Source organism: Pipistrellus kuhlii, unplaced genomic scaffold, assembly GCF_014108245.1.
Source record: "Pipistrellus kuhlii isolate mPipKuh1 unplaced genomic scaffold, mPipKuh1.p scaffold_m20_p_1, whole genome shotgun sequence".
Taxonomy (NCBI): domain Eukaryota; kingdom Metazoa; phylum Chordata; class Mammalia; order Chiroptera; family Vespertilionidae; genus Pipistrellus; species Pipistrellus kuhlii.
Window position 1 is genome coordinate 111,750,247 of NW_023425404.1, and position 13,698 is coordinate 111,763,944.

Sequence of the window (13,698 nt, forward strand, 5' to 3'; positions counted from 1 at the left end):
AATAAATTAGTAGGTATTTGGTTACTGACATAAAATTAGACTTTACAACAAATATTTTGATATCTCTATATGTTACATTTAAGAAACTAAAGAAATATATAAAATCAAAGCATTATTACTAAATAGCATTTTTTTAATATCATTAATATACTAGAGGCCCGGTGCACAGAATCTGGGCACTTGGCAGGTGCCTCAGTCCAGCCTGTGCCCTCTTGTAGTCTGGGAGCCCTCGGAGGATGTCTGACCACCGAGGAGGCAGGAGAGGCTCCCGCCACTGAAGCTGCACTCACCATCTGTGAGCCTGGCTTCTGGCTGAGTGGTGGGAGTACACTGACTATCAGGGGGCAACTCCTGCATTGAGCATCTGCCCCCTGGTGGACAGTGCGCATCATAGTGACTGTTCAGTCAATTTGCATATTAGCCTTTTATTATATAGGATTATATAGGATACCAGGTTTTGAGATCAATGTTAAAAATATGCTTGGCGTATTTTCTCATAATTTTTTGTATTTTAATATTTTAGCCTAAATTAATAGAATGCATTAAAAACAGGTGCTATGGCACTCATTCATTTTTTAGTAGTCTCTGTAAAGAAATAGACACAATCTAAAGTAGAGGATTAACTGGGTTCTGTATTAAAAGGAAGAGTTAAGAGACCATTACTGTGTCATTATGTGAACCATAAAATCACAGTGAGTGTTATAACTAAATATTTCCTAAAAATTTAATTTTCTTAGCTATACTAAGGAAATCATGTTTTAGTTTTATTTCATTTCTTAATCTGATAAAACTTATATGTATAGAAAATATTTTAAATATGAAACATTTACATAATGTTAAGTCATTTATATTTACCTTTAAAAAACATTCCTAAAAATGAATATATTACATGTCCCATTGTTTGGCTAGTTTATTTACCAGGAAAAGTTTTAAAATGTATCATGAATATTTTGCCTTTATATTTATTCAATGATTGATAAGTATATCTTAAAACCTTGTTGTTATTTCAGGATAACTTAGGACACCAGAAAGATTAGTTAAGGTCATGAAAGGCCTACCAGGCTTAGAGACTGAGGGCAGGTAAAGGAAATGAATTTGTCAGCTGACAGTTTAGTTGCACAGGCTAACAACCTAAGAGTTCATATGGGTCAAACAAATACCTTCAGTGTAATGCAGATACATCAAAATCTCATTAAGTAATTAAATGATGAATTTGTGGGATATACAATTTGCAGGAAATATTTTATTTTATAAATGCATGTTTTAGAAGATAACATTTGAAATGTAATATGACTTGCCTTGTTTTTGTTTAGTTACTGAACGAAAGCAATGGAGAACATAAAAAAATAAATGATGTTGCAGGATGTTTTTCTTTAGTATTTAAAAGCTGTTGAGCTTCATTATATTTTTATTTTTACATTGGTTTTAGTCTATTTTAACTTTTCATTATATAAGTGTTCAATTCACTTTGTGTTTTATCTATTTTATCCTGTTGCGTTTCTACAAAGAAGCTGCTGCTTTTGTGTTATGAGTAAATTGCTAGACATTCTCCTCAACTAGCTCAGGCAACAGTTGATTGTGGAGCACTGATACAGCGGAGAGATGCTTGGAAGATTTTGAGCCTGGAGTCAAAGAAGATTCAACCTTGGCATTTAGTTGTACTGCAAGACATAATGCAGGTAATGGAGCATATTTTAAAATGGGGTTATTAAAGTATATGTTTATTAGGTAAATCTGATTTTGCTTAGTAAAGCATAGGTGAAGTTTTCATGATGTTTCTATACATTATGGGAGATAAACTTTGAATGATGTTCAAGCTTTTTTATTGCAAATTCATTAAAAATGCACATTTCAATCTTTATCTTAATTAGCAGAAGAGAAATCTGTAGATAGAAATGGGAGGGAAATGCGGTAAATGAGATATTAATTCTCAAAGACTTTGATAAATTGGTTAAGAAATTATTTTAGTTTGTCACTCCTCAGGATACATTGAGTCTTCAATCTAACTCCCAACATAGAGTATTCCAAATCAGCCAGGGGCTGTATCATACAGCGAGTACTGTAATGTTAAAAAGATATGGACATAACTTTCTAGAACGTGTTTGTATTCAGCCCATATTGGGCAGGAAGGAGGAGGAAGAGAAGGATCACCTTCTCTTATAAACTGACAGCTCAGTGCCTGGACCTCTCTTGTGAAGGTTGTGCTGATTAGTAAAAAATATATAGGGACCAAAATTGCCCCCACAACTTTATAGAAGTTGCTAAGCAATATAAATACATAATACAACAAGAATATGCAGTTTAACAAACATGTAAAAATAATTAACTTTGTTATAACCAAGGACTGCACATGAAAACATTAGTGCAAATATCTTTTCTCCCTGAGAGAAAAAAAGAGTAAAGCAGAAATGCAGCCAATTGGTTAAGAGCACAGTGGCATTAAACAGGACCTGAGTTTGAGTCCAAGTTCTCCCACTTAGTTGCTATGTGACATTGGATATAGCTTTTTAACTTTGTGAACTTTTACTTCCTCATCTGCAAAAAGAGGGTAACTACTTGAGAATTATACAGAGATTTATTGTGAGGATGAAAATACAGGTAAAGCACTCAGATGAATGCTTGGCACATGGTCAATACTCTATAAATGAAAGGTATTAGTATTAATACTGAAGGTTAGAGAGGACTTGATAATATTTATGTACATTGGTAAAAACACTATAAATTGTGTCAACTTGTGGAAAGTTGTTTGGTAAAACTAAGTCACAAAAGAGTCTTTGGTTTCTCTAATGATCCACTTGGCTAGTATTTCATCCTAAGGAAAGAATTCCACAGAATGAAAAACTATATTCATGCAAGTGTTATTGGAGCATTGTTTGTAATATCAAAAAACCTCAAATATTTGGCAGGAGTTTAGAGGTTAAATTATGGCAGTTTACTTAATGGACTAACATTCAACAAATTAAAAAGGCAATTGTGAATCCTACATGGTAACATGGAAAAGTGATTATAATGTAAGAAAGGACAAAATTGTGTATTACATTTGTAATAATATAAAAAAAGTTTTTATGTAGACATAAATTACAAAGAGATACATGTTTGTATTACGAGGGTGATAGAATTAAGGATATTTGTTTTTATTTTCCAGATTTTCAGGGGGTATACATGTGTAATAACTACCACTTACTGAGTAATTATCTTGTACTGGCTCTGCACAGTGTGCTTCAGATACATTAAGTGTGTTACCCTTAGAGTAGCTATTACTCTCCTTGTTTAATGGAGGAAGAATGTGGAACTTAGGTTGCCCATGCAGCCTGAAGTTATGTTAAAGGTGGAACTGGAATTTGAGTCTAAACCACAGTGCCATACAGCTTCACTTAAGTACTTCTTGACAGAGTATTGAAGAAGAAATTCACAACAGAAACAGTGAGAAGTTCTCCCACGATTATGTTTAATTTGGTTCTTAAAGTGATGACACTGTTAGAGACAAAAAGAAGTAAAATGACATAAAAGTAAATTGAAGCTGATGGGGTCGTGGATGGATTGAACAAAGAAGACAAAAAAGGGAAACAGCTCATGGATACCAACAACAGTGTGGTGATTGCAGGGAGAGAGGATGGTGGAGATGAAAAAGGATAAAGGAAGGATAAATGGTAATGGCAAAATAAAAATAAAAAGTGAGGAAAAAAGCAAATTGAGAAAGAAACTATTGTCATGCTTAGAATGGTTCAGAATTAATATATAAAAATTATTTCCTTCATATCTGGATTTTGGTTTTCCAGATAGGTCACCTTAGGACTATTGCTTAATCTATGTTGATTGAGAAAACTAAGGCAGTGTTTTAAATCAGAGGCTGGTTATCATGGGGAATCTACAATATATTTAATAATTTTTTTTTTTTTAATGCCAGAGGACTTAATGGCAAACAGATTGTAACATGAGTATTTCAAAGGTTGCTGCCAAAGAGTTTGGAGGGGCTGAAACCGGTTTGGCTCAGTGGATAGAGCATCGGCCTGCGGACTGAAGGGTCCCAGGTTCGATTCCGGTCAAGGGCATGTACCTTGGTTGCGAGCACATCCTCAGGGGGGGTGTGCAGGAGGCAGCTGATCGATGTTTCTAACTCTGTCCCTCTCCCTTCCTCTCTGTAAAAAAAAAAATCAATAAAATATATTAAAACAAAACACACACACAAAAAACAAAGAGCTTGGAGGGACAGCTGTGCAGATACATTCTGGGGCAGGTGCCCATAGGTAACCTCCCAGACCTCCCTTTTGTTGAGTTTGAGGCTAAGTGATAATAGTTTATAAACAGGGTCTGTTCTAGGGAATCCATTCCAATTTTTTTTTTTTTTCCTTTTCTGTAATCTGGCTCCCACATGGAATTCCCCTGTAATTTCAATATTTCATGGTACTTAAAGGCCTGGGACTTAGAAGCTCCCAGAGGAGATTACTGCATAGATTTCTCTGAAGGAAAGGGAATTGTTATCTAGAAAGCAATAAGAGGAGTTACCATTCACAACCTGAATATCAGTGAAAATAGAGGACTCACCTCCAAATAACCTGGCTTCTTTCTCACCAAATTTCTAAAAGTGGAATATATTGAGGTTATTGGGAGGACATTCATTCAGTATTTTCTACTTAGTATTAGTGGTGAAAGGTAGATCAGACAGTTTAAAAAATATAAACCTCAAATAGAGATTCAAAAAAAATAAGGTATATCTTTAAGGGTATAGAAGGAAAAGATGTCGTAGGAAATAAAAATAAAATAACATACAATTAATAAGGAGAGAAACCAATGGACATTATTTGACTTTTCCTTTAAAAAAATACAATTTTTAAAGGTTACTTCTGTGTATAGATTTTAAACTATTTTACTGATAACCAAAGGGAATTGGGGCTAACAACTAGAAATGGCAAGTGTTTTTTAAAAATTCTGTTCAAATTGTGTCATTAATTTCTATGATTGAACTACCAGTTATTGAATACACTGATAAAAAAAAAAGTACCTCTTACTTTGAAGATGTTATTTCTTTTTTTTAAAAAAATATATATTTTAGCCGGGACCAGTTTGGCTCAATGGATAGAGCGTCGGCTTGGGGACTGAAGGGTCCTGGGTTCGATTCTGGTCGAGGGCATGTGCCTTGGTTGCAGGCATATCCCCAGTGGGGGATGTGCAAGAGGCGGCTGATCGATGACTCTCTCTCATCGATGTTTCTAACTCTCTATCTCTCTCCCTTCCTCTCTGTACAAAATCAATAAAAAATATATTTGAAAAATATATATTTTATTGTTGTTTTTGGAGAGGGATAGAAAGTTAGAAACATCGATGAGAGAGAAACATCAATCAGCTGCCTCCTGCACACCTCCCACTGGGGATGTGCCCGCAACCAAGGTACATGCCCCTGACCGGAATCGAACCTGGAATCTTTCAGTCCGCAGGCCGATGCTCTATCTACTGAGCCAAACCGGTTAGGGCTAAAGATGTTATTTCTTTATATTTTTCCTGCTTATTGATAAAGGCTGAAATAGAATTCTTCTCATAATGTTGTCTCTTCTTCTACTCACTCTTTCCTACACTGCAGAATTATTTTAATCAATGTCAAAACTCTCATTGTTTCTAAAGATTAGTCTTGCTTTGGAACTACAGGCAGTGAGGCGAGGACCCTGGTGGTTGGAAGTGTGAGGGGTGAGGCAGAAGGAACCATGGGGCTGTGGAGCCACAGTGCTTCCCAGAAAAGTGCTTCCCTCTGCTCCTGGCCCTCCTTCCTGTCTGGCGTGTTACTGCTGGCAGCACAGCGGTGCGGTGAGGAGCGCTCCAGGGAACTGTGTTGGAGAGTGTCAGCACTGAGAGTACTTGGTGAGGTGAGGACAATAGCCTCTCTATTGGCTGGAAGTGTGAGGAAGGAAGAGTCAAAAAAGTACTTTATGGACGAATGATCTTCCACATTTGGGCTAAACAAAAAAAAGTAAGTTCTACTTTTTTATTTTGGGAGTTTTAGCTAAAAATGCTGTCTTTTGTAAACTTGGTCTCTTGTAAATTTTGGCTCTTCTCTAGCTGACAAACAGGAATACATTTGATTAGGTGTTCTGAAACATTTCAGTTATTGATAGAATTGTCATGTTATAGATGAGGAAACTGAAGTAGAGAGGTTACAGGATTTATTCTGGTCAGACGGCAATTTATGGTGGAACTGCTTGAAAGTTACTCAAAACCTTTCAGAGATTTTTCATTTTTATGGTGTGAGAAAGAAAAGTGTATGAGAGCTTGTAATTCTTCGTTTTAACCTCCTTCTTCTATTTGAAAGTCTTACCAAATACCTCTGTTTTAATCCTTGATGGCTGGTTCCCACATGTGTGACTATTCTTTCTCTCACAGACCTGATTTATGTCCTTAAGACCTAAATCAAGTGAGGAGTTTTATTCCAGCTCAGTAGCAGCTAGGAGAGGAGATTGGGGCAGCTGCAGAGAAGTGGTGCTTCCAGGAAATGGCTGGTGTGGACACTACGGAAACATTCACCAGTAGAGTGTCTTCTATTCACTAAGTAAATAATGTAAGCAAAGATTCCGAGCTGGCCAGTCTGATTCTTTTCTCCTTTATAGAGAATGATGAAATGATCAGAGGAAAATACAATTTTAAAATTCAGAATTTTCGCAAATATTCTTCTTATGCCACTCATACCACCTATATATAATTACTAACATTGTAAGCTGTGTGAAACAGGCTTAGGAAGCAGTAATTAACTTCTTAAAAATCTACATGTTATTAATAAATATGTGAGTTAATAGGGACTTAGTAGTGTATGACTTAGAGTAGGTAAGGAAGGACGGGGAAAGGGCTGGTAATTAAAAATTATTTTAAAAGCCTTACAGACAACTATCTTCACAGATGCCTGTAGATATGTTGATTTCTGTTCCATCTTATTCTTTTTATAACATTATTTTTTATTCTAGAAGGATTGAAAAACACCCATAAAGGCAAATTATGTTTATGAGATTATATTATACCTATTTTTATTCTAATATTTATTTCCACAAATATTCTCCTATTTACTTACCATAAGAGTAAATGCAAAAAGATAAAGTATGGACTTGGAAAGCATTATGCTAAGCAAAATAAGTCAGTCAGAGAAAGATAAATATCACATGAACTCACTCATCTGTGGAATATAATGAATATAAACTGATGAACAAAAACAGATCCAGAGACAGAGAAGCATCGATCAGACCATCAAACCTCAGAGGGAAGGTAGGGGAGGGTGGGGGTAAAGGGAAGAGATCAACCAAAGGACTTGTATGCATGCATATAACCATAACCAATGGACATAGACACTAGAGGGGTAAGGGCATAAGGTGGGGGACAGGGGACAATGAGGAGATAAAGACACATATGTAATGCCTTAATCAATAAAGAAAAAAAAATAAGTAAAAAAGAAAAGAAAAATGTCTCTTTTATGTTCTTTGAGCAAAGAAGAGAAACCAAATGTGTTAAACAAAATAACATTTTAATTATAACATTACTCAGTAGTTACCTAATTTGTTAGTCATTTTTGGGGGATAGTTTGTATGCTAGTAAAAACATATTGTAAATTCTCTTTTATTTTTATTTATTGTGAATTTTAAAGTTATAAACTCTTGGTTAATAAAATCTGAGTGTTTTTTTACAATTCAGAATATGGAATAATAAAATATAATTCTGTAATCTCAGATCACTAACTCACTGAGAACTTTATAAATGAGGCTAACAAACAATTTATCACCATCATCATTATAATCACCAAATAGTATTTGAGACTCTTAGCCCACACAATATTTCCTCTATCTGATGGCACATGACATTCTTTTTTTTTCTTTTTTTAAGTATTTGTATTAATTTCAGAGAAGAATCGAGAGGAAGAGAGAGAGAGAAACATCAATGATGAGAGAGAATCATTGCTCAGCTGCCTCCTGCGCACCCCCTACTGGTGATTGAGCCCCCACGAAACCTGGCTGGGAATTGAACAGGCAATCTGGTTCCTGGACTGATGCTCAACTGCTGGACTGCCACCTAACATTCCTTTAGTCTGAGGCTTGTTTCCTGTGCAAGAAATGTCACTAAATGTGTGTGCTTGAGTGAGAGAAGGGTGTTTGTATCCTAATGGTTTCGTCAATCAGGTTTGAACAGAGCATCATAATGTATTTTTTAAGTTTGAACAAAATTGTTTCTCAAACTTGGTTTATTTTCCAGTCATTGTATAAATCCTCCTAACATCTTTTAGATATTGAGGGAAAACACAATTTTATTTATATTTTACATTTATTTACATTTGAATTTCTAGAAGTACATTAGGCGTAGTGTACTTACTGAAATTTGAAAGTACTTTAATTAGCATTTCACAAACATCTATAAGGCACTTTAGCTTATTAAAAGCTTTAAACTTTGTTAGCACAAGAATTATATTTTGACATAAGTCATGTTCATCATCTTATTAAAAAATTTAAACTCATGGTCTACAGGAAATAGTTGCTGTGTAATCACTATGTTGTCTGACGAATTTGCACAGTTAATTTTGGGGGCTTTACTTTTATCTGTGGTTTTAGATGAATAAACCAGCTTGCTATAAAAATGTAGTATAAGTTATCTGCATCAAAGCACTTTTGCTCAGGATAGAACTCTGGCCTTGAATTAATTATATATACTTAACCATTTGTGTCATAGAAAAATTTCTCTATATCTCCTTTAATTTATATCACAGTTTTACCACTATGGTAGCTACTAGTTTCATGTTATTTGAATTGTGACTAGTGTACCTGAGGAACTATAATTCTTAATTTTATTTACTTTTAATTAATATAAATTTAAAAATTGATTATCAATTATTGGAATGCATTCAGGCATGATCAGAACAACTTTGGTATGTGAACTAACTTTTCAACTGTAAACTTTTTGAAATCTAAACAGAGACTAGAGTATTCCAATGAAAATGTAGCAAATTAATTGAGTTGTGCCATAAGTATACAATATGCATTGGATTTCCAAGACTTGGTATGAAAAAAGACTGAAATATTTCATTAAAATTTAAGGTATTAATTAAATATTGAAATTATAATATTTTGTGTATATTATGTTAAATAATGTATAGTATTAAAATTAATTTTAAATAAGCCAGTCAGAGAAAGACAAGAACATGATTTCACTCATGTGGAATCTAATGAACAAAATAAACAAACAAAATAGAAACAAACTCATAGATAGAGAACAGACTGACGGCTGTCAGAGGAATAGTGGTTGAAGCACAAAGAAGTTCCCTATGTTGTACTTTATAGTGGCATATTTCCTGAGTGTAATATTATGAAGTTATTAAAAATGTTGGGCTGCCTTCATCCTCAAGAATAAAAGTGGATAGTGGAAGCTCGTGGGTAGCTTTAAGGAATTATTCAGAAGGAGTCACACTAAAAACTGCTGACCACTTTTATAAAAATACTAGAGGCCTGGTGCATAAAATTCGTGCATGGGGAGGGGGTTCCCTTCAGCCCAGCCTGCACCCTCTCCAATCTGAGACCCCTCAGAGGATGTCTGACTGTCCAACTAGCAATTGGACATTCCTCTCACAATCCAGGACTTCTGACTCCTAACTGCTCACCTGCCAGCCTGCCTGGTTGCCTCTAACTGCCCCCCCTCCCTCCCCACCATTCTTATCACCCCTAATTGCCTCTGTCTGCTGGCCTGATCACCCCCAACTTCCCCTACTGCTGGCCTGGTCACTCCCAACTACCTCCTTCTACCAGCATGGTTGCCCCTAACTACCCCCCCCCCCCCAGCCTATCTTTAAATTGATCAATAAGGCCACCTAAATGCGGATAAATGACAATTCTTGACATTCTTTACTTTTTAATGAAACAAAATAGAACTTTTTGTAGGGCTTAGGAACAGTGAGTTAGAAGTAGTGTTTGGAAAAAAAATAAATTAAAAAGCAATAGTTAAAAGAAATTAGAATTCCTGAGGTATTTGAAATGCGTGATTATTTTTAAATTACTTTGCTAAATACATAGATATCTCTCTATATTTCCTTCCTTTATTCCTTTTGGAGGATCTCTTCCTTTTGAGTTCTTTTTATGAATTCTCATGATAGATCAGTTGATTTTGCTTTCTCTCCAAAATCTGCTTTGTGAACCAAAAGATTAGTTAAGATTAATATGTTTAGATCAACCCACCCTTTTTTGGCCAATTTTTAGGTTTTCATCTTTTTTTAAAAATATTTTTTTATTGATTTTTTACAGAGAGGAAGGGAGAGAGCTAGAGAGCTAGAAACGTCGATGAGAGAGAAACATCGACCATCTGCCTCTTACACACCCCCTACCGGGGATGTGCCCGCAACCAACGTACATGCCCCTGACTGGAATCGAACCTGGGACCTTTCAGTCCGCAGACCGATGCTCTACCTCTGAGCCAAACCGGTTTCGGCTTGAGTGGTTCTTTTGTATGACTCCAAAACACTACTGCAAGAATTATAGGTAGAAAGAACATCACCTTTCCACACCCAGAAAGCCCATCGCACCCAAGGCATTTTAGAAGGTATGAGATGTAAGCCTTAATCATACATGGCAATTGCAGGCTGTAGTTGGTCCACAAATGGATGTTGTCTCCCACAACATTCTTTAAAAAAGAAAAAAATTTAATTGCTTCTAGCCTTTTGGCTAAGATCAAGTGCAGTATCTGTTCTTATCAGTTTAATATCTGATACATCCTCTATCCGAGGACAATATATTAAATGGATTTTTAAATCTGGGAGTTGGAATAGGAGCTTGCTCCATCCATTCCACGCATCTACCTGGTATTGCAGTACCTCCAGAAAAGGAACAAAAAAAAAAAAAAAAGAAAGAAAGAAAGAAAGAAAGAAAGAAAGAAAGAAAGAAAGAAAGAAAGAAAGAAGAAAGGAAAAATTAAAAAAGTTACTAACACTCACACACACACACACAAAACCCCCAGGAAATTTCACTTTAAAAGATCAGATTTCTGGCTTCTCTTGAAAAACCCAAAGATCTGACAATAGTATATTCCTACCTGGCCACCCTATGCTGAAGCTGAGTAAATGCTGCTCTGTCTAGCTGCTGCCATTACTTTTGCTGCTACTAAACTGGGTATTTTTCTTACATCCTCTGGCTTCACTATTCTAGATACTTGCCTAGGCCTGTGGACATTTCAGTTACCACTCTTAATCTACCCAAAGAACTAGCCATAAATAACAGTTAAGAGGAGGGATTGAGGTCATTGAGATAACAAAAGCAAAATAACTCTTCATGTTCGTCTCACAAAATTACTCTTGCCTGATTCAGCTGGTTTTATCCATTTTGGTCATGCCTACTATACTAGTACTAGAGGCCCAGAGCAAGAAATTTGTGCACGGGGGCAGAGAGGGGGGTTGTCCCTCAGCCCAGCCTGCACCCTCTCCAATCTGGAACGCCTTGAGGGATGTCCAATTGCCCGCGTAGGCCTGATCCTACTGGGATCCAGAACAGCTGGCTCCCAACTGCTTGACTGCCTGCCTTCCTGATTGCCCCTAACTGCTACTGCCTGCCAACCTGATCACCCCCTAACCACTCCCATGCCAGCCTGATTGATGTCTAACTGCTCCCCTGCAAGCCTGTTTGCCCCCAACTTCCCTCCTCTGCTGCCTGGTCACCCCTAACTGCCCTCCCTTGCAGGGTTGATTGCCCCCAACAGCCCTCTCTTGCAGGCCTGGTGCCTCCCAACTGCCCTCCCTTGCTTGCCTGATCACCTACAACTGCTCTCCCTTGCAGGCCTGGTCTCTTCCAACTGCCCTCCCCTGCTGGCTATCTTGTGTCCACATGGGGGCAGGATCTTTGACCACATGGGGGCAGCCATATTGTGTGTTGGAGTGATGGTCTATCTGCATATACTCTTTTATTAGATAGGATAGAGGCCTGGTACATGGGTGGAGGCCAAGCTAGTTTGCTCTGAAGGGTGTCCCGAATCAGGGTGGGGGTTCTCTTGGGGCATGGGGCAACCTGAGCGAGGGACCTGTGGTGGTTTGCAGGCTTGCCATGCCCTCCAGCGACCCAAGTGAAGGCCCTGGTATCTGCGGTTTATTTACCTTCTACAATTGAAACTTTGTAGCCTGGAGCAGAACCAAGCCTCCTGCTCGCCCAGTGGTGGAAGCCATTTCTGTTTGGATTTGTTTACTTTCTATAACTGAAACTTTGTAGCCTTGAGTGGAGGCGTAGGCCGGCAAGGGCCGGCGGAAAGCTTGACTTCCTCGGTTGCCAGGGAAACACCTCCCTCCTGTTCTCTGTGGCTGTAGCCATTTTGGTTGGGTTTATTTGCATACTTGCTCTGATTGGCTTGTGGGAGTGGCTTGTGGTTGTGGCCTGTGGAGCAGAGTGATGGTTAATTTGCATATTACTCTTTTATTAGGTAGGATATTGCTGGGCATGCCTTTCTGCACTCTTCCCTTCTAGTTAGCAAGAAGTCATTTTAATAATCCATTCATCCAGCTTTAGAGAGTATTAATTTTATAAATGTTGTTGTTTTTAAAAGTCCCCCCTTTTATTCATCTTGTTTGTTTTAAAATTAAATCTAAAGTTATACTGAGCATTGTTTATTACTCTAAATAGAAGATATTGACCCATTTAAATGGTAATACTTCACACCTGTCAGTGAGAGCACTATAAGCTCAGTCTTTTATTTTTTACTAGAGGCCTGGTGCACAAATTTGTGCACCAGTGGGGTCCTTCAGCTTGGCCTGCAGGACTGGGCTGAAACCTGCTCTCCGACATTCCCCAAGGGTTCCCGGATTGTGAGAGAGCACAGGCCAGGCCGAGTGACCCCACCAGTGCATGATCAGGGCCAGGGAGGGATGCAAGAAGTTGGCCAACCAGGGAGGGACCACAGGAAGGCTCCAGGGCATATCTGGCCCATCTCGCTCAGTCCTGATTGGCCAGACCCCAGCAGCAAGCTAACTTACTGGTTTAAGCATCTAATCCCTGGTGGTCAGTGCACATCATAGTGAGTGGTTGAGCAGCCTTAGCATATCATTAGCATATTATGCTTTGATTGGTTGAGTGGATGACTGGATGATGGGACACTTAGTATATTAGGCTTTTATTATATAAGATGGGGGGGTGGAAACCTGAAAACAAAAATCTGTGTTCTAAGAACAGTGTAGAATAAAATAAGAAGAAAGCAACTGTCTAAGAATCAAAGAGTTGTCACCCCAAATTTTCCCATTATTAATAGTCAAACAACTTAAGCCTCATAAATGTTTATTAGAATCATGGAAAATCTGATACAGACAGAACTGAGGTGGGATGACCTCCCCCACCAACCCTTGTCAAGGAGGCTGCCTCAGTTTCTTCATTCAACAATGAGCTATTCTTCAGGCCCAATAGAAGTACTTGAAAACAGATGACTAACAAATTTGAAGACTGTATATTCAGTTGTCTACAATGTAAGTAATAAATGGGTTTTGTTATTATTTTTGAGCATGGAAGCTGCAACTAAGTTCATTCTCTCTGACAATTTGCAATCTAAAAATGTTAAAAAATGATTAATAACCCTAACATTTAAAAATGTGATATTTTAACTTAAATGTAGTAAGAGCATGGATTAAGACAAGAAGGGAAGTGTGAAAAAGTAAATGCATAATATTTTTAGTGTATATTAGAAATTTTTTGAAGAATAATTAATAGTCTTTATATATATATT

General features: G+C 37.3%; 1 protein-coding gene and 1 non-coding gene across 2 annotated transcripts in view; both read left to right on the forward strand.

Moving 5' to 3' along the window:
- Nucleotides 1-1,045: 1,045 nt before the first annotated feature.
- The window catches only part of SPAG6 (sperm associated antigen 6), a 54,825-nt gene continuing 42,172 nt past the window's right edge, over nt 1,046-13,698 (forward strand). The window contains 4 exon segments of the mRNA XM_036438492.1: nt 1,046-1,080; nt 1,456-1,528; nt 1,530-1,584; nt 1,587-1,679. Coding sequence (XP_036294385.1) covers nt 1,046-1,080; nt 1,456-1,528; nt 1,530-1,584; nt 1,587-1,679 — 256 coding nt within the window.
- Nucleotides 10,652-10,841, forward strand: LOC118709596. Its single transcript, XR_004985062.1, has one exon. It is a non-coding gene; the product is annotated as a U2 spliceosomal RNA (small nuclear RNA).